A 17600-nucleotide genomic window follows, 5' to 3' on the forward strand; every position below is an offset into this window, starting at 1 on the left:
TTCACAAGAAAATTCCATTTGTGTGATCAGTTTTTCTGGGGAGTTCACTTGTTTTATAAACCTGACCGCTGGATAATTTATACGACATTAACGAGGTTCCATATATCCATCAGTTTACAGGGGGCTGGTGCCTATCTCCAGCAGTCTCTAGGCAAACAGGTGGGGTACAGGTTGACAGTCCATTGCAGGTCCACTTGTGCAGTTATAACAATTAAGTGAAACAGCGTTAGTTTCAATCGGGGCAAAATTATGCCATGTAAAGGGTTGGAACATTTCACAAGTCTCTGTGGCGCAATTGGTTAGCGCGTACGACTGTTAACCGAAAGGTTGGTGGTTCGAGCCCACCCAGGAACGTGTAATATGTGCTTGCCGAAAATTAAGTGCATTGCGCTTCTATGAAAAACAAGATTAATGAACTTGCAAACTGTCAACCTGTTGAGCAATTTCAGCCCAGGTACTATGCATGAATTCAGATCTGCGTATGTTGCACAAGAAAATTCCATTTGTGTGATCAGTTTTTCTGGGGAGTTCACTTGTTTTATAAACCTGACCGCTGGATAGTTTATACGACATTAACGAGGTTCCATATATCCATCAGTTTACTGGGGGCTGGTGCCTTTCTCCAGCAGTCTCTAGGCAAACAGGTGGGGTACAGGTTGACAGTCCACTGCAGGTCCACTTGTGCAGTTATAACAATTAAGTGAAACAGCGTTAGTGTCAATCGGGGCAAAATTATGCCATGTAAAGGGTTGGAACACTCACAAGTCTCTGTGGCGCAATTGGACAGCGCGTTCGGCTGTTAACCGAAAGGTTGATGGTTAGATCCCACCCAGGGACGTGTAATATGTCCTTGCCGAAAATTAAGGACATTGCGCTTCTATGAAAAACAAGATTAATGAACTTGCAGACCGTCAAACTGTTGAGCAGTTTTAGCCCAGGTTCAATGCATGAATTCAGATTCCCTTATGTTTCACAAGAAAATTCAATTTGTGTGATCAATAATTTTTGGGGAGTTCACTTGTTTTATAAACCTGACCACTGGAAAGTTTATACGACATTAACGATGTTCCATACATCCATCAGTTTACAGGGGGCTGGTGCCTTTCTCCAGCAGTCTCTAGACAAACAGGTGGGATACAGGTTGACAGTCCATTGCAGGTCCACTTGTGCAGTTATAACAATTAAGTGAAACAGCGTTAGTGTCAATCGGGTCAAAATTATGACATGTAAAGGGTTGGAACATTTCACAAGTCTCTGTGGCGCAATTGGTTAGCGCGTTCGGCTGTTAACCGAAAGGTTGGTGGTTCGAGCCCACCCAGGGACGTGTAATATGTCCATGCCGAAAATAAAGGACTTTGCGCTTCTATGAAAAACAAGATCAATGAACTTGCAAACTGTCAACCTGATGAGCAATTTCAGCCCATGTTCAATGCATGATTTCAGATTCCCTTATGTTTCACAAGAAAATTCAGTTTGTGTGATCTGTCTTTTGGGGGAGTTCAATTGTTTGAAAAACCTGACTGCTGGATAGTTTATACGACATTAACGAGGTTCCATATATCCATCAGTTTACTGGGGGCTGGTGCCTTTCTCCAGCAGTCTCTAGGCAAACAGGTGGGGTACAGGTTGACAGTCCATTGCAGGTCCACTTGTGTAGTTATAACAATTAAGTGAAACAGCGTTAGTGTCAATCAGGGCAAAATTATGCAATGTAAAGGGTTGGAACATTTCACAAGTCTCTGTGGCGCAATTGGTTAGCGCGTTCGTTTGTTAACCGAAAGGTTGGTGGTTCGAGCCCACCCAGGGACGTGTAATATGTCCATGCCGAAAATAAAGGACTTTGCGTTTCTATGAAAAACAAGATTAATGAACTTGCAAACTGTCAACCTGTTGAGCAATTTCAGCCCAGGTTCAATGCATGAATTCAGATTCCCTTATGTTTCACAAGAAAATTCAGTTTGTGTGATCTGTCTTTTGGGGGAGTTCAATTGTTTGAAAAACCTGACTGCTGGATAGTTTACAGGTGCTGGCCAGTAAATTAGAATATCATCAAAAGGTTGAAAATATTTCAGTAATTCCATTCAAAACGTGAAACTTGTACATTATATTCATGCAATGCACACAGACCAATGTATTTCCGATGTTTATTACGTTTAATTTTGATATTTATAGGTGACAACCAATGAAAACATCAAATCTGGTATCTCAGAAAATTAGAATATTCTAAAGGCCAATGAAAAAATGTTTGTTTCTCTAATGTTGGCCAACTGAAAAGAATGAACATGAAAAGAATGTGCATGTATAGCACTCAATACTTAGTCGGGGCTCCTTTTGCCTCAATAACTGCAGTAATGCGGCGTGGCATGGACTCGATCAGTCTGTGGCACTGCTCAGGTGTTATGAGAGCCCAGGTTGCTCTGATAGTCGTCTTCAGCTCCTCTGCATTGTTGGGTCTAGCGTATTGCATCCTCCGCTTCACAATACCCCATAGATTTTCTATGGGGTTAAGGTCAGGCGAGTTTGCTGGCCAATCAAGGACAGGGATACCATGGTCCTTGAACCAGGTGCTGGTGGTTTTGGCACTGTGTGCAGGTGCCAAGTCCTGTTGAAAGGTGAAGTCTGCATCCCCATAAAGTTGGTCAGCAGCAGGAAGCATGAAGTGCTCTAAAACTTCCTGGTAGACGGCTGCATTGACCCTGGACCTCAGGAAACAGAGTGGGCCAACACCGGCAGATGACATGGCACCCCACACCATCACTGACGGTGGAAACTTTACACTGGACCTCATGCAACGTGGATTCTGTGCTTCTCCGCTCTTCCTCCAGACTCTGGGTCCTTGATTTCCAAAGGAAATGCAGAACTTGCTTTCATCAGAAAACATAACTTTGGACCACTCAGCATCAGTCCAGTCCTTTTTGTCCTTGGCCCAGGCGAGACGCTTCTTGCGCTGTTTCTTGTTCAGGAGTGGCTTGACACACGGAATGCGACACCTGAATCCCATGTCTTTCATGAGTCTCCTCGTGGTGGTTCTTGAAGCGCTGACTCCAGCTGCAGTCCACTCTTTGTGGATCTCCCCCACATTTTTGAATGGATTTGTCGTCACAATTCTCTGCAGGGTGCGGTTATCCCTAGAGCTTGTACACTTTTTTCTACCACATTTTTTCCGTCCCTTCGCCTGTCTGTTAATGTGCTTGGACACAGAGCTCTGCGAACAGCCAGCTTCTTTAGCAATCACCTTTTGTGTCTTGCCCTCCTTGTGCAAGGTGTCAATGATTGTCTTTTGGACAGCTGTTAAGTCAGAAGTCTTCCCCATGATTGTGGTGCCTTCAAAACAAGACTGAGGGACCTTTTAAAGGCCTTTGCAGGTGTTTTGAGTAAATCAGCTGATTAGAGTGGCAGCAGGTGTCTTCTATATTCAGCCTTTTCAGAATATTCTAATTTTTTGAGATACCAAATTTGGAGTTTTCATTAGTTGTCACTTATGAATATCAAATTTAAATGTAATGAACATTGGAAATACATTGGTCTGTGTGCATTGCATGAATATAATGTACAAGTTTCACGTTTTGAATGGGATTACTGAAATATTTTCAACCTTTTGATGATATTCTAATTTACTGGCCAGCACCTGTATACGACATTAACGAGGTTCCATATATCCATCAGTTTACTGGGGGCTGGTGCCTTTCTCCAGCGGTCTCTAGGCAAACAGGTGGGGTACAGGTTGACAGTCCATTGCAGGTCCACTTGTGCAGTTATAACAATTAAGTGAAACAGCGTTAGTTTCAATCGGGGCAAAATTATGACATGTAAAGGGTTGGAACATTTCACAAGTCTCTGTGGCGCAATTGGTTAGCGCGTATGACTGTTAACCGAAAGGTTGGTGGTTCGAGCCCACCCAGGGATGTTTAATATGTCCTTGCTAAAAATAAGGGCATTGCATATCTATGAAAAACTAGAGTAATGAACTTGCAAACTATCAACCTGTTGATCAATTTTAGCCCAGGTTCAATGCATGAATTCAGATCCGCTTATGTTTCACAAGAAAGTTCAATTTGTGTGATCAGTCTTTTGGGGGAGTTCAATTGTTTGAAAAACCTGACCACTGGATAGTTTTTACGACATTAACGTGGTTCCATATTATCCATCAGTTTACTGGGGGCTGGTGCCTATCTCCAGCAGTCTCTAGGCAAACAGGTGGGTTACAGGTTGACAGTCCATTGCAGGTCCACTTGTGCAGTTATAACAATTAAGTGAAATAACGTTAGTGTCAATCGGGGCAAAATTATGCCATGTAAAGGGTTGGAACACTCAAAAGTCTCTGTGGCGCAATTGGTTAGCGCGTTCAGCTGTTAACTGAAAGGTTGGTGGTTCGAGCCCACCCAGGGATGTGTAATATGTCCTTGCTAAATATTAAGGGCGTTGCATATCTATGAAAAACAAGATTAATGAACTTGCAAACTGTCAACCTGTTGAGCAATTTCAGCCCAGGTTCAATGCATGAATTCAGATCCGCTTATGTTTCACAAGAAAATTCAATTTGTGTGATCAGTTTTTTTTTGGGAGTTCACTTGTTTTATAAACCTGACCGCTGGATAGTTTATGCGACATTAACGAGTGTCCATATATACATCAGTTTCAGTGGCGGGCGGTGCGTTCCACCCCTGGGCCTTCAGTGATTTCCTATTCAGTCCAATCTAATTTAATACACCTTAAAATACCATCAATAGGACATCACAGCTGGAGAAACCTCACACACACACACACACACACACACACACACACACACACACACACACACACACCAGTGGCTGGTCAAGACTCATAATTTCCAGTCTTTAAAATCAAACTCGCATTCCCAGTTGAGAGTAGGAAGCTGACCACGGATACCGTCAAATCTCAGAAATGAAAGACGGGTTTAAGAGATGAGACAATAAAATAAATAAGTAAAGCAAACACATTATTTGCATTTGTTTTGGAGAAAACTGCACCGCGAAACAATTTAACATGTTGGCGCAGCTGCACACACCACGTTATACACAATATAAATTGCATAGAAACAGAACACAGAATAATTTCATTTTGCCATTTTATTTCGTTACCATTTATTGATTATTAACAAAATAAAATGACAAAACATTAAAAAAAATACTAATAAAATGTTCCTACTCACCAACATAAATGTCCAGCATGGATCTCCTCTTCTCCTTCTCATTAGAAAATAAAATCCATCCTTCTTTCTTTCCTCAGGAAAACCTCAGTGGCTCTGTACAGTTTATCTGTGCACTTCAGGTCCGTGAGTAGGTCCTTTTCTATGGACATGGAGGCTAATGCTGAAAGACGTGTCTGTCCGGAGGTCGTGTTTCTGCCGTACGTTTTAACGCGCTTTAATGCTACCAAATCCATCTGATGCGAGCAACAGGCATTCCCAGCAGAATAACCTGCAGCGGTTCTCTGAAGCTGTTAGCCATGGGTACTGTTCATAGTTGCTTGCCTGAAAATGACGAACAAATCCTTTCCCCTGCTGGGACAAGCCAGCTAGCGTTGGAGTCAGACAACCTGTTCTCACAATATCCATTTTTTCTTGAAAGGTCCGTCTTGAAAATGGTGTGGCAAGTTAATCTGCAACCAAGTCTGTCTCTTCTCCTCTTTCAGCCATCATGTGTTCAAAAATACACTGATAACTGCCTATAGATACAAATCTCCGTATTTAGTTTTGATATTTTGCTTAATGCTGCTAGAAAAGTACAAACTACTGCTTATCCAATCACAGGATGCGTTCATGTCAACTTTTGCGTGAGGCCAGCTAGCTGGCCCGGGCCAAGCTGACTCGTGAGCTGATTGGCTATCGCAAATAGATCGTCTCTGTTCACTTACAGCGGACAGTGGGCTTCTCGATTGATTCTGAAGGCCTAGGGCAGACTTAATCTGCCTGAAAACACAAGCTAGCTTAAATCTGATTGGATAACACCCAGCCTTGGTATTTTAACACTGGAAGCAGCGCAGCCAAGTGGTTATAATAGGATATAAAGAAAATAGACCAGTAAACATTTTTTTATTAAAAAGTAATTACCAAAGGAAAAAAAATACATTTACGCTTTTGAGTACGTTTAGGCCAGCAGAGAAGGCTTTGCTGGCCCTGACTGCCCACCACTGATCAGTTTACAGGGGGCTGGTGCCTATCTCCAGCAGTCTCTAGGCAAAAAGGTGGGGTACAGGTTGACAGTCCATTGCAGGTCCACTTGTGCAGTTATAACAATTAAGTCAAAAAGCGTTAGTGTCAAGCGAGGCGAAATGATGCCACGTCAAGTGTTCATCTCACACAAGTCTCTGTGACGCAGTTGGACAGCGCGTTCGGCTGTTAACCGAAAGGTTGGTGGTTCGAGCCCACCCAGGGACGTGTAATATGTCCTTGCTAAGAATTAAGGGCATTGCATATCTATGAAAAACAAGAGTAATGAACTTGCAAACTGTCAACCTGTTGAGCAATTTTAGCCCAGGTTCAATGCATGAATTCAGATCCGCTTATGTTTCACAAGAAAATTCAATTTGTGTGATCAGTAATTTTTGGGGAGTTCACTTGTTTTATAAACCTGACCACTTAATAGTTTATACGACATTAACGATGTTCCATACATCCATCAGTTTACAGGGGGCTGGTGCCTTTCTCCAGCAGTCTCTAGGCAAACAGGTGGGGTACAGGTTGACAGTCCATTGCAGGTCCACTTGTGCAGCTATAACAATAAAGTGAAACAGCGTTAGTGTCAATCGGGGAAAATTATGCCATGTAAAGGGTTGGAACATTTCACAAGTCTCTGTGGCGCAATTGGTTAGCGCGTTCGGCTGTTAGCAGAAAGGTTGGTGGTTCGAGCCCACCCAGGGACGTGTAATATGTCCTTGCCGAAAATTAAGGACATTGCGCTTCTATGAAAAACAAGATTAATGAAATTGCAAGCTGTCAATCTGTGGAGCAGTTTTAGCCCAGGTTCAATGCATGAATTCAGATTCCCTTATGTTTCACAAGAAAATTCCATTTGTGTGATCAGTCTTTTGGGGGAGTTCACTTGTTTGAAAAACCTGACCGCTGGATAGTTTCTACGACATTAACGAGGTTCCATATATCCATCAGTTTACTGGGGGCTGGTGCCTATCTCCAGCAGTCTCTAGGCAAACAGGTGGGGTACAGGTTGACAGTCCATTGCAGGTCCACTTGTGCAGTTATAACAATTAAGTGAAACAGCGTTAGTGTCAATCGGGGCAAAATTATGCCATGTAAAGTGTTGGAACATTTCACAAGTCTCTGTGGTTCAATTGGTTAGCGCGTTCGGCTGATAACCGAAAGGTTGGTGGTTAGAGCCCACCCAGGGACGTGTAATATGTCATTGCCAAAAATTAATGACATTGCGCTTCTATGAAAAACAAGATTAATTAACTTGCAAACTGTCAATCTGTTGAGCAGTTTTAGCCCAGGTTCAATGCATGAATTCAGATCAGCTTATGTTTCACAAGAAAATTCAATTTGTGTGATCAGTTATTTTTGGGGAGTTCACTTGTTTTATAAACCTGACCACTGGATAGTTTATACGACATTAACGACGTTCCATACATCCATCAGTTTACAGGGGGCTGGTGCCTTTCTCCAGCAGTCTCTAGGCAAACAGGTGGGGTACAGGTTGACAGTCCATTGCAGGTCCACTTGTGCAGTTATAACAATTAAGTCAAAAAGCGTTAGTGTCAAGCGAGGCAAAATTATGCCACGTCAAGTGTTCATCTCACACAAGTCTCTGTGGCGCAATTGGACAGCCTTTAGGCTGTTAACCGAAAGTTTGGTGGTTCAAGCCCACCCAAGGGCGTGTAATATGTCTTTGCTTAAAATTAAGGACATTGCGCTTCTATGAAAAACAAGATTAATGAACTTGCAAACTGTCAACCTGTTGAGCAGTTTTAGCCCAGGTTCAATGCATGAATTCAGATCAGCTTATGTTTCACAAGAAAATTCAATTTGTGTGATCAGTTATTTTTGGGATGTTCACTTGTTTTATAAACCTGACCGCTGGATAGTTTATACAACATTAACGACGTTCCATACATCCATCAGTTTACAGGGGGCTGGTGCCTATCTCCAGCAGTCTCTAGGCAAACAGGTGGGGTACAGGTTGACAGTCCATTGCAGGTCCACTTGTGCAGTTATAACAATTAAGTGAAATAACGTTAGTGTCAATCGGGGCAAAATTATGCCATGTAAAGGGTTGGAACACTCACAAGTCTCTGTGGCGCAATTGGTTAGCGCGTTCGGCTGTTAACCGAAAGGTTGGTGATTCGAGCCCACCCAGGGACGTGTAATATGTCCTTGCCAAAAATTAAGGGCATTCGATATCTATGAAAAACAAGATTAATGAACTTGCAAACTGTCAATCTGTTGAGCAGTTTTAGCCCAGGTTCAATGACTGAATTCAGATCCGCTTATGTTTCACAAGAAAATGAAATTTGTGTGATCAGTTATTTTTGGGGAGTTCACTTGTTTTATAAACCTGACCACTGGATAGTTTATACGACATTAACGACGTTCCATACATCCATCAGTTTACAGGGGGCTGGTGCATTTCTCCAGCAGTCTCTAGGCAAACAGGTGGGGTACAGGTTGACAGTCCATTGCAGGTCCACTTGTGCAGTTATAACAATTAAGTGAAATAACGTTAGTGTCAATCGTGGCAAAATTATGCCATGTAAAGGGTTGGAACACTCACAAGTCTCTGTGGCGCAACTGGTCAGCCTTTAGGCTGTTAACCAAAAGTTTGGTGGTTCAAGCCCACCCAGGGACGTGTAATATGTCCTTGCCAAAAATTAAGGACATTGCCCTTCTATGAAAAACAAGATTAATGAACTTGCAAACTGTCAATCTGTTGAGCAGTTTTAGCCTAGGTTCAATGCATGAATTCAGATCAGCTTATGTTTCACAAGAAAATTCAATTTGTGTGATCAGTTATTTTTGGGGAGATCACTTGTTTGAAAAACCTGACCACTGGATAGTTTATACGACATTAACGAGGTCCCATACATCCATCAGTTTACAGGGGGCTGGTGCCTATCTCCAGCAGTCTCTAGGCAATCAGGTGGGTTACAGGTTGACAGTCCATTGCAGGTCCGCTTGTGCAGTTATAACAATAAAGTAAAAAAGCGTTAGTGTCAAGCGAGGCGAAATTATGCCTCGTCAAGTGTTCATCTCACACAAGTCTCTGTGGCGTAATTGGACAGCACGTTCGGCTGTTAACCAAAAGGTTGGTGGTTCGAGCCCACCCAGGGACATGTAATATATGCTTGCTAAAAGTTAAGGACATTGCACTTCTATCAAAAACAAGATAAATGATCTTGCAAAGTGTAAATCTATTGAGCAATAGTAGCCCAGATTCAATGTATGATTTCAGATCCTCTAAATTTGGCAAGAAAATTCAATTTGTGTGATCAGTTATTTTTGGGGAGTTCACTTGTTTGAAAAACCTGACCGCTGGATAGTTTATACGACATTAATGAGGTTCCATACATCCATGAGGTTGCAGGGGGCTGGTGCCTATCTCCAGCGGTCTCTTGGCAATCAGGTGGGGTACAGGTGGACAGCCCATTGCAGGTCGACTTTTGCAGTTATAAAAATTAAGTCAAAAAGTGTTAGTGTCAATCGGGGCAAAATAATGCCATGTAACGTGTTTATCTCACACATATCTCTGTGGCGCAAGTGGACAGCATGTTTGGCTGTTAACCAAAAGTTTGGTGGTTCGAGCCCACCCAGAGACATGTAATATATGCTTGCTAAAAATTAAGGACATTGCACTTCTATCAAAAACAAGATTAATGAACTTGCAAAGTGTAAATCTTTTGTGCAATAGTAGCCCAGGTTCAATGTATGAATTCAGATCCTCTAATGTTTGGCAAGAAAATTCAATCTGTGTGATCAGTTTTTTTGGGGGGGTCACTTGTTTGAAAAACCTGACCGCTGGATAGTTTATACGACATTAATGAAGTTCCATACATCCAAGAGGTTGCAGGGGGCTGGTGCCTATCTCCAGCAGTCTCTAGGCAAACAGGTGGGGTACAGGTTGACAGTCCATTGCAGGTCCACTTGTGCAGTTATAACAATTAAGTGAAACAGCGTTAGTGTCAATCGGGGCAAAATTATGCCATGTAAAGGGTTCTAACATTTCACTGCTGGTGCCTATCTCCAGCAGTCAACGGGCAATCAGGCGGGGTACACCTGTACAGAGAGCCAGTCCATCGCAGAGGATCAAAAACATGTGACCAAACAGACTGTCTGCAGCGGGTAAACGTATATGTTTTTTGTGGACCTTTTTTTAGGAGTTTTTATTTTGTGCACTTAATTTTACATGTTACACAAGAGTTACATGATTAGTGTTACTTATTTGTAGCAATAAGCCTGCTTGTTCTCTTTTATGCTCTGCATTCAAGCATGTTTTTGAAGCTGATTGTTGTCAGCATTTGCAATTGCAATGTTTGATAATGAAGCCTAAAGCCTGATTCGTGCTTCTCCATCTGCGTCAGTGCGGAGACACGCAACGTCCTCGCGTGCCTGCCGCACAGCTCCGCAAGGATGGACGAAGTCGAGCTCTCTTTTCTAAACATCCGTCAATCGAGACGGACAACGCAAGCTTGTGATTGGTCAGGACGACACAGTTGTTTACAGTGCCGCCATCAGTGTTGGGCAAGTTACTTCAAAACTGTAATGCATTATTTATTACTTGTTACCTTCATTTTCATGTAATTGATTACATTACAATATTACTGATTTTAAAATGTAAGGCATTACACTACTTTTGCATTACTTTCACCAAAACAACTTCAATATGAATCTGGTAATCTGATGCTCAGTGAGCTCATGACATATATGTGGAAAATGATGTGGTGTCTGAGCTAGGATTGCTGTTAAAAACAGATATAATAACAGTGCTTTAAAATGATTGTTTATTAAATAAAAGCAACAACAATCCGTACTCTCAGCACGCTGCCATCTTATATTAACTGAGCAGGAAGTGAGGTGGTGGGGGCTCCAAGCCTATATTTGCCTTGGTCCCCAAATGCCTTGATACGGCCCTGGATGTGGGACTGACTTCTGGGGTGATCTGATTCTATCACATGTATAAATATTAAATGCTTATATATTATTGCTTTTCACTGGTAAAAATGTGTATTGGGGATAAATCTACCTACTTTTTTTCTTTTCAAGCACATTGTTTTGTTTTCTTGATTTTATCTGAATAATTTCCTGCCCTTTCTCTCTCTATCCTTCCTGCATGCTGAATGTTTTCTGCGTCTTCCAGAAAAACTGTTTCCTAGATTTCCTACTTTCTAACTAATCAGCCAAAGGGATCTACCGAACGCAAAAAAAGATTAATATGCGCTGCGCTCCAGCAGCAACGAGTTGAAATCACCGGGCGAGGGCACAGACTATGAACTCAGCTGAGGCAAAGCACGTCAGAAAAGTACAGAGAATATGGGCTGATATGAACGATCGCAAGTGAATTATTTTATTTTGTTTTGGTGGAGCGATTTTATGAACATAACAGCGGCTGCGCAGGACGCAGCTGGAGTATTTGAGCCATTACTGCTGCGTCCTCTCTGCTCATAGAATGCCCGCAAAGCGGAGTCCATAAATGGCGTCATATATGTGGATACCGGATCTTTATTTTGGGCTTTCCGCAATTTTAATTTTTAAGAAACCCACATCTTTATTCTGGATTTAAAAATGCATTGTAATTACTGCGTTACTGACAATTGTACCGAGTAAATATTACCATTTTCTTTCCCTGTAAAGCCTTACATTACCACATTACAGCAAAAAGCAATGCATTACAGTAATTAATTACTTTTGTACCGCGTTACTCCCAACACTGGCCGCCATTGTGCCCTCAAAAACTTACAGAGAGCCGAGGATAACAAGTGGCAGACACGGACAAGCTTGAAGAATACCTCGCAAAAAAACTCTAAAAATATGAACGTTTAACTCCCCTGTGGCTGGAGGAGTGAAAAGATGTGCAGCAAGCGTTTTATTTGTGGACGGAAATGACAGGAAATGTGGGTTTAGAGCAAGCCCCCACAATGCCGCTCAGAAAATGGTCCCAACCCGGAAGTAAGAAAAATTGCAGTTCCACCCTCATCCGCTGGGGGCTGGTACCAGAAGCGAGCAAATCCTCATTGACTCCGATGTTAAAAATGCCATTTTCACAGCAGAAATAAACATGTTTACAGCCTGGTTCAAAAAATGGTTTTTTGTCTAAATTATCTAGTTTATACTCATGACAACTCTGAGGGGGGTGAATTTTTTTCTCACTCTTCTGTTTAAGTGTATTGAAAGCCTAAAATTATGTATAATTAATGAGCATCCGACACACGTGACCGCCGCCTCAGACCCACGTGACCACAGAGCTAGCTCCGTGGAAAGGCCTCAGTACAGCCTCGGTCTCTCCTGGAAACTGTGTCGGGATTTTGAGTCTCTGTGCTTGTGAATTCTGTTTTGGATAATATTGGTGTAATTGTTGGACAAAATGACTTGCTGTGGTATTAATTGCACTAATAGAGCGTCCAAGGAGTCTCCACTTCATTTTTATCGGTAAGTTAAAATCTATATTTGTATTTTATGTCACTGCTGCCTTTAAACTAGCTGAGTTTACCGAAGTAGCTAGCTAACTATCAGTTTAACATGTAGCATGTACTGTTTAACCATGAAATTTAAATGTAAAATACGGTAAAATAATTAATACGGCATATTTAGATGGGTAATAGGGTAAAACCCAGTGCATTTAAGATAAAAATGGGTTGAAATATGACGGGGCGCGTCGCTTGGGGGGACACTTCTGTGCTCCATTCTTTCATCCGGTAATCTCCAGCGGTCAGGCCGGGCAGGCTGACCGATGCGGCGCCTCGCTGCTGCGGGCTGACTGCTAGTGGAACTCGGAGACAGATCTGACCAGAGAAATACTGCAGCTCGTTGAGAAGTCTATAGGGCATACAGCGTTTCCCTTAAATCCCACCGCCACGCCGACAAGATCCCAAGTTTCTTTGTTTTTGTTGGCGCTGTTTACCGAAGAAGCAGCGGGAATACCAGCAAGTTTCATCAGACTCGTAAAGTTAGTTTTTGCAGGGGACCCCCTGTATTTTACTGCTCCCTCCTGCAGTCTTCCCCTATTAAAATTTAAAATGTGTAACTTCATGTATTGGGATGAATGACTAATATTCATGTTAACTAAAACGTTAGGTATTTAGGGGGAAAAAACAAAATAATAAACATTATACAGATGTCAAATAAATCAAACTGTAATTAAACTATATATTTTCAAAGTTTTGATTCTGGATAAAATCCAACAACATATGCTTTATACATAAACACTACACATGGCTTTTATACACACACACACACACACACACACACACACGTTACATTGTGATTTCTTAGTAAATATTCTATTTGGCGAGAGATAAACTTTATTGTATTTATCCTAGTGAATCTATAATTAAACGGGTAAACTAGCAGTAGTACATCCTACATCAAAGAAAGTAAAATGTTATTATCAGGAGAGGGAGAATGATTAAGTGGTTAGCAGCAGTGTGCTAGACGATGGCCCCCTCCATGAGGCCACCACAGCTCAGCAGAACATCGTTGTAGCTTCTTCTGGGGAGAAAAACACTTAGAGAAAAAATAAAGTTCACAGCTGAAATAGCAGGAAATAATACAGTTAAAGAGCAGATTGTAGAAGAAAGAAACCCCTGGGTTAAACTGGTCTGTCTACTGCATAATGCTGAACTCTAACATGTGTCCTCAGGGAAGGACCTGATTGGTGTCCAGAACCTGCTGAAGAAGCACGAGGCTCTGCAGGCTGAGATCACAGGTCATGAACCTCGCATCAAGGCTGTCACCCAGAAAGGAGAGACCATAATGGAGGAAGGTAGAGCAGGTCTGGTCCTGACATGTTTCTGAGGTGTCTGCAGGTTCTGGCTCACTTTGTTTGGGTCCAGGTCACTTCGCTGGTTCAGAACCCTCGGCCCGTCAGAACATTCTTATCCACCACATTCTAACACCAGACCTGTTAACCCAACAGCAACAAGTGGCTCCAACTGACGATGAGACCGGGAAGGAGCTGGTTCTGGCTCTGTACGACTACCAGGAGAAGAGTCCTGGAGAGGTCACCATGAAGAAGGGCGACATCCTCACGCTGCTCAACAGCACCAACAAGGTTCTTGTGCCCTTCACAGCCAAGGAACGACCTCCAGCTCAGAGCGAACATCTCCACACCTGCTTTGTGTTTGTGTGACTTTAGGTTGTTTTACTTGAACTCGCGTCTTTAGCTGAATGAGGATGGAGAGACGGGTCGGACCTGGAGCAGGTCGAGGTCTTGCAGAAGTTTGACGACTTCCAGAAGGTCGGACTTTTCCTCCTCTCCGTCTTTCAGCAGCAGCTGTCAGATCAGCTCAGGTGATAATCAGCAGGTGCTTTTGTCCTGCAGGACCTGAAGGCCAACGAGTCCCGCCTGAGGGACATCAACAAGGTGGCATGTGAACTGGAGTCAGAAGGTCTGATGGCTGAGGAGGCTCCTATGGTTCAGGCTCAGGTGAGCGTCACCTGTCTGCAGCAGCTGGTCCCTCTCACTTCCTGGTTTGTTAACTCTGCTCGTCTCTGTTTGTAGCAACAAGAACATCTGGGTTCTGCTCCTGGAAAGGTGCGTGTTGTCCTCCGCCTCCACCAGAACCAGACGTGGTGTTTTTGTTACCACTCATTTGTTTGTTTACAGGATGAAGCCGACTCTAACCCCGGCTTTCCACAGGAGTCGTCAGCAGCACGTTACTGCAGCAGCACGTCATAGCTGCTGATAGGAACCGCTGTGGTCAACAGAACCTTTTCCACTGGAGCCGTCGGCAGCTCGAGTCGGCCGCGTCTCAGGAGCAGCATGTCGCGGCACTTACGCGCCGGTTCTATTTTCTACGCGCGACGCCTCTGAAACGGGTCAAGTTCAACATTTTTGGGGAAGGAAAGACAGGAAATCGGACGCGGAAATTGAGAGAAGCTACCGAGATTTTCAGAATAAAGAACGTACTGCCTTCCGGTTGCTTTACTTTTAAAAAAAGTTACTAACTGAGCGGCCCCGTGAGAAGTTATCACCTAGATAGCGGTCTCCTTTGTTTTTCAGGTCCGTATTGGCGATTATAAAACGGACAGAACATAAAACGCAAACCATGTTGTAGTTTTCCCCTGCTTGTTGTTGTGTTTACTGACGAAGTCACTCGTGTGACTTCGTGCTCGGTCGGTGACAGCTGCTCCCCTGCTGCTTCGCGTCTCGTGGGAAGGGCCGAGCAGCAGCTTACGCGAGCAAGACGTGCTGCTGCAGTAACATGCTGCTGACGGCTCCCGTGGAAACCCAGGGTAACACGGCGTCACCCTAGAAGGTGAGTTCATTCAGCTGATCAGAGGTCACCTCTGATGGCCGCAGTCATGGCCGACCGTGCTGAAATCACACAGGAATTCAGGTGACCCGGCAGGCACCAGGTGCTGGTGAAAGTGGGGACATGTCAGCTGGTTGCCATGGCTACAGTTATCTTTATGCATCTGTATGACTGCTGACTGGTGTGTGTTTCCTGTGACCTTTGACCTCAGACCGTACGGTTGGGCGTTCAGACGACGGCTAACTTTAATTCCATCAAGGTAAGAGGAAGCTCTTCCCTTCCTGTCTGAGCGATCCGTCTCCAGGTTTCCTCGTCCGGCGTCCAGCCCGCTGGCGTCCACCTTCATCTCACTGGGTTTGGTTTCTCTCCAGGAGCTGAACAACCACTGGCTGAAGACCGGAGCAACATGCTGGGCAGCGCCCATGAGGTGCAGCGCTTCCACAGGTACCCCGCACACTTATGCGCCGCTTACGGGTCAGTAGAGTTTGGACCCACACTCAGACGGAGTTCTGATGTCTTCTCAGAGACGCTGATGAGACCAAAGAGTGGATAGAGGAGAAGAACCAGGCCCTGAACACAGACAACTACGGCCACCACCTGGCCAGCGTTCAGGCTCTGCAGCGTGAACATGAAAGCTTTGAGCGTGACCTGGCAGCTCTGGGTGATAAGGTCCGCTTCCTGATTGGTACCAGGACCCGAGTTGTCTCTGGAGACACGTTCTTCATGGTTCTGGTGACTCCACCCCAGCCGTTCCTGATCAGCGATCAGCGGGGTGCTTTCCTATTTAAGGTGGATGGAGGACACAATTTGACGCCAGAAGATTGCCTCAGTTTTGGTAGTAACCAGCCACTCGTGTTACCTCTAGTGCTCCTAGGATTAATGTTATTTCGTAGTGTTTTTGCTCTTATATTGGATTTACCATTCTTCAGGATTCCTGTCGACCTCATTGGATACTGACCTCTACTCCAGGATTTGGATATTCAACACACGGACCTTATCACCACCCTCCATAACCCACCTCTCATCTCACCCAGTGCTCCATCCACCAGGACGCCCCGCTTCTCTCCACCTCTGCTCCCTCTCCTGCGCTTCCCCCGGCTCTCTACCTCTCCCTCCTCCAGCCAACACATACACCCACCACAGTAAGTCTGCTGAACACCTCTGCCTGCCTACAATGGATTTTGAAACCAGAACCTAAGCTCACCTGTGTTCTCCCTCCTCCAGACGCTGAGCTGTTGTTGCAGTTCCAACCACAGACTTATCTGTGCACCTTAAGTTCCTCCTTATAAATAAATCATTTTTTCCATCAGTTTTTGGTCAGTGTTGTATTCTGCATGTCTTGGGTTAAGTACCTTCCTCCAAACATGACACTCCTCTTCAAAGAGCAAATCTGTTCAGCACATTCTGACAGACAGACCACCATTCTTCTGTCATGATGCTGTACAGGACATTTTTAGAGTTTTTCTTTTTAAAGATAAATAGGATTACATTTAAATAGCAATACTTTCACATTATCATTTTCCCACACTTCTGTATAACTGTATTTTGTTGTTTTTCAATAAAGAATGACAAATTATTTAAGTTTGGATTTGTTGCACACAAATACATATCTGTAAAAAATATCTACAAAGCTAATGTTTACATAACAAGTATGATTGGGTTTTGCAATACGGCACTATTTTAGTAAGATTTTTAAACCAAGTAAAGTTAGTAAAGAACACATTTCTATTGTCTGCTAAGAAACTGTTGGGATTTAAAATGGGCCTGTTGTACAAATAACTTGTAAATGATTATTCCTCACTTTTGTCTTAACCAAAGAAATTCCAGTAATTGAGCAAAAACATTTATTTTTAACACTACATTTTATAAAACAGGGCGCAAAGTGTCGGCACATGTATGTATGTCGATGGTCCGCCCCAACCGAACCAGGAGACACAGACGTCAGGGAGGCCAAGGTTGTCTCTGCAGCTCTCTGGGCACCACGCCTCACGCAGCTGTCTCCAATTATCCAAATGGCTATGGAGAAAAATAACAGGTTTGTCATAATTGTTTAAAGTACAAAACCATACATGAAGTGGTGAGACAGGTATGTGGAACTTACACTTGCTGCGTTGTGTAGCTGATGTTGGAGACACACAGGCTGCCATGGTGACATTGAA

General features: G+C 43.5%; 1 protein-coding gene, 1 long non-coding RNA gene and 9 other non-coding genes across 15 annotated transcripts; all 11 read left to right on the plus strand.

The window, feature by feature from the left end:
* The first annotated feature begins 764 nt into the window (after window positions 1-764).
* Window positions 765-838, plus strand: trnan-guu (transfer RNA asparagine (anticodon GUU)). The gene has a single exon. It is a non-coding gene; the product is annotated as a tRNA-Asn (tRNA).
* Window positions 839-1250: 412 nt separating this feature from the next.
* On the plus strand, window positions 1251-1324 carry trnan-guu (transfer RNA asparagine (anticodon GUU)). The gene has a single exon. It is a non-coding gene; the product is annotated as a tRNA-Asn (tRNA).
* A 411-nt stretch (window positions 1325-1735) lies between these two features.
* On the plus strand, window positions 1736-1809 carry trnan-guu (transfer RNA asparagine (anticodon GUU)). The gene has a single exon. It is a non-coding gene; the product is annotated as a tRNA-Asn (tRNA).
* A 2508-nt stretch (window positions 1810-4317) lies between these two features.
* trnan-guu (transfer RNA asparagine (anticodon GUU)) lies at window positions 4318-4391 on the plus strand. The gene has a single exon. It is a non-coding gene; the product is annotated as a tRNA-Asn (tRNA).
* A 1935-nt stretch (window positions 4392-6326) lies between these two features.
* On the plus strand, window positions 6327-6400 carry trnan-guu (transfer RNA asparagine (anticodon GUU)). Its single transcript has one exon. It is a non-coding gene; the product is annotated as a tRNA-Asn (tRNA).
* Window positions 6401-6811: 411 nt separating this feature from the next.
* Window positions 6812-6885, plus strand: trnan-guu (transfer RNA asparagine (anticodon GUU)). The gene has a single exon. It is a non-coding gene; the product is annotated as a tRNA-Asn (tRNA).
* Window positions 6886-7296: 411 nt separating this feature from the next.
* Window positions 7297-7370, plus strand: trnan-guu (transfer RNA asparagine (anticodon GUU)). Its single transcript has one exon. It is a non-coding gene; the product is annotated as a tRNA-Ile (tRNA).
* Window positions 7371-8264: 894 nt separating this feature from the next.
* Window positions 8265-8338, plus strand: trnan-guu (transfer RNA asparagine (anticodon GUU)). Its single transcript has one exon. It is a non-coding gene; the product is annotated as a tRNA-Asn (tRNA).
* An 894-nt stretch (window positions 8339-9232) lies between these two features.
* On the plus strand, window positions 9233-9306 carry trnan-guu (transfer RNA asparagine (anticodon GUU)). The gene has a single exon. It is a non-coding gene; the product is annotated as a tRNA-Asn (tRNA).
* A 3171-nt stretch (window positions 9307-12477) lies between these two features.
* LOC139066353 (uncharacterized) lies at window positions 12478-14239 on the plus strand. Its single transcript, XR_011519251.1, has 3 exons — window positions 12478-12616; window positions 13827-13949; window positions 14103-14239. It is a non-coding gene; the product is annotated as an uncharacterized lncRNA (long non-coding RNA).
* A 163-nt stretch (window positions 14240-14402) lies between these two features.
* Window positions 14403-17022, plus strand: LOC129160984 (uncharacterized). Of its 5 annotated transcripts, XM_054738122.2 has the most exons (8): window positions 14403-14423; window positions 14508-14612; window positions 14688-14720; window positions 15653-15700; window positions 15813-15885; window positions 15966-16276; window positions 16371-16583; window positions 16666-17022. In XM_054738122.2, the coding sequence occupies exons 5-8, from the start codon at window positions 15848-15850 to the stop codon at window positions 16728-16730; spliced, it is 627 nt and encodes a 208-aa protein (XP_054594097.2). In that variant the 5' UTR covers window positions 14403-14423; window positions 14508-14612; window positions 14688-14720; window positions 15653-15700; window positions 15813-15847; the 3' UTR covers window positions 16731-17022. The 5 variants fall into 5 exon arrangements, with proteins under 5 accessions (XP_054594097.2, XP_070404957.1, XP_070404956.1 ...); XM_070548856.1 differs by lacking the exons at window positions 14403-14423; window positions 14508-14612; window positions 14688-14720 and adding an exon at window positions 15353-15444; XM_070548855.1 differs by lacking the exons at window positions 14403-14423; window positions 14508-14612; window positions 14688-14720 and adding an exon at window positions 15386-15525.
* The last annotated feature ends 578 nt before the right edge of the window (window positions 17023-17600 follow it).

The sequence above is a fragment of the Nothobranchius furzeri genome, chromosome 2 (genome assembly GCF_043380555.1).
Source record: "Nothobranchius furzeri strain GRZ-AD chromosome 2, NfurGRZ-RIMD1, whole genome shotgun sequence".
NCBI classification, from domain to species: domain Eukaryota; kingdom Metazoa; phylum Chordata; class Actinopteri; order Cyprinodontiformes; family Nothobranchiidae; genus Nothobranchius; species Nothobranchius furzeri.

Bases quoted from the DNA above. Each gene is read 5' to 3' on its own strand.
- LOC129160984 (XM_054738122.2), top strand. From the start codon at position 15,848: ATGCTGGGCAGCGCCCATGAGGTGCAGCGCTTCCACAG. The intron at 15,886-15,965 runs GTACCCCGCACA...ATGTCTTCTCAG, and splicing joins GAGGTGCAGCGCTTCCACAG to AGACGCTGATGAGACCAAAG. The intron at 16,584-16,665 runs GTAAGTCTGCTG...TCCCTCCTCCAG, and splicing joins CAACACATACACCCACCACA to ACGCTGAGCTGTTGTTGCAG.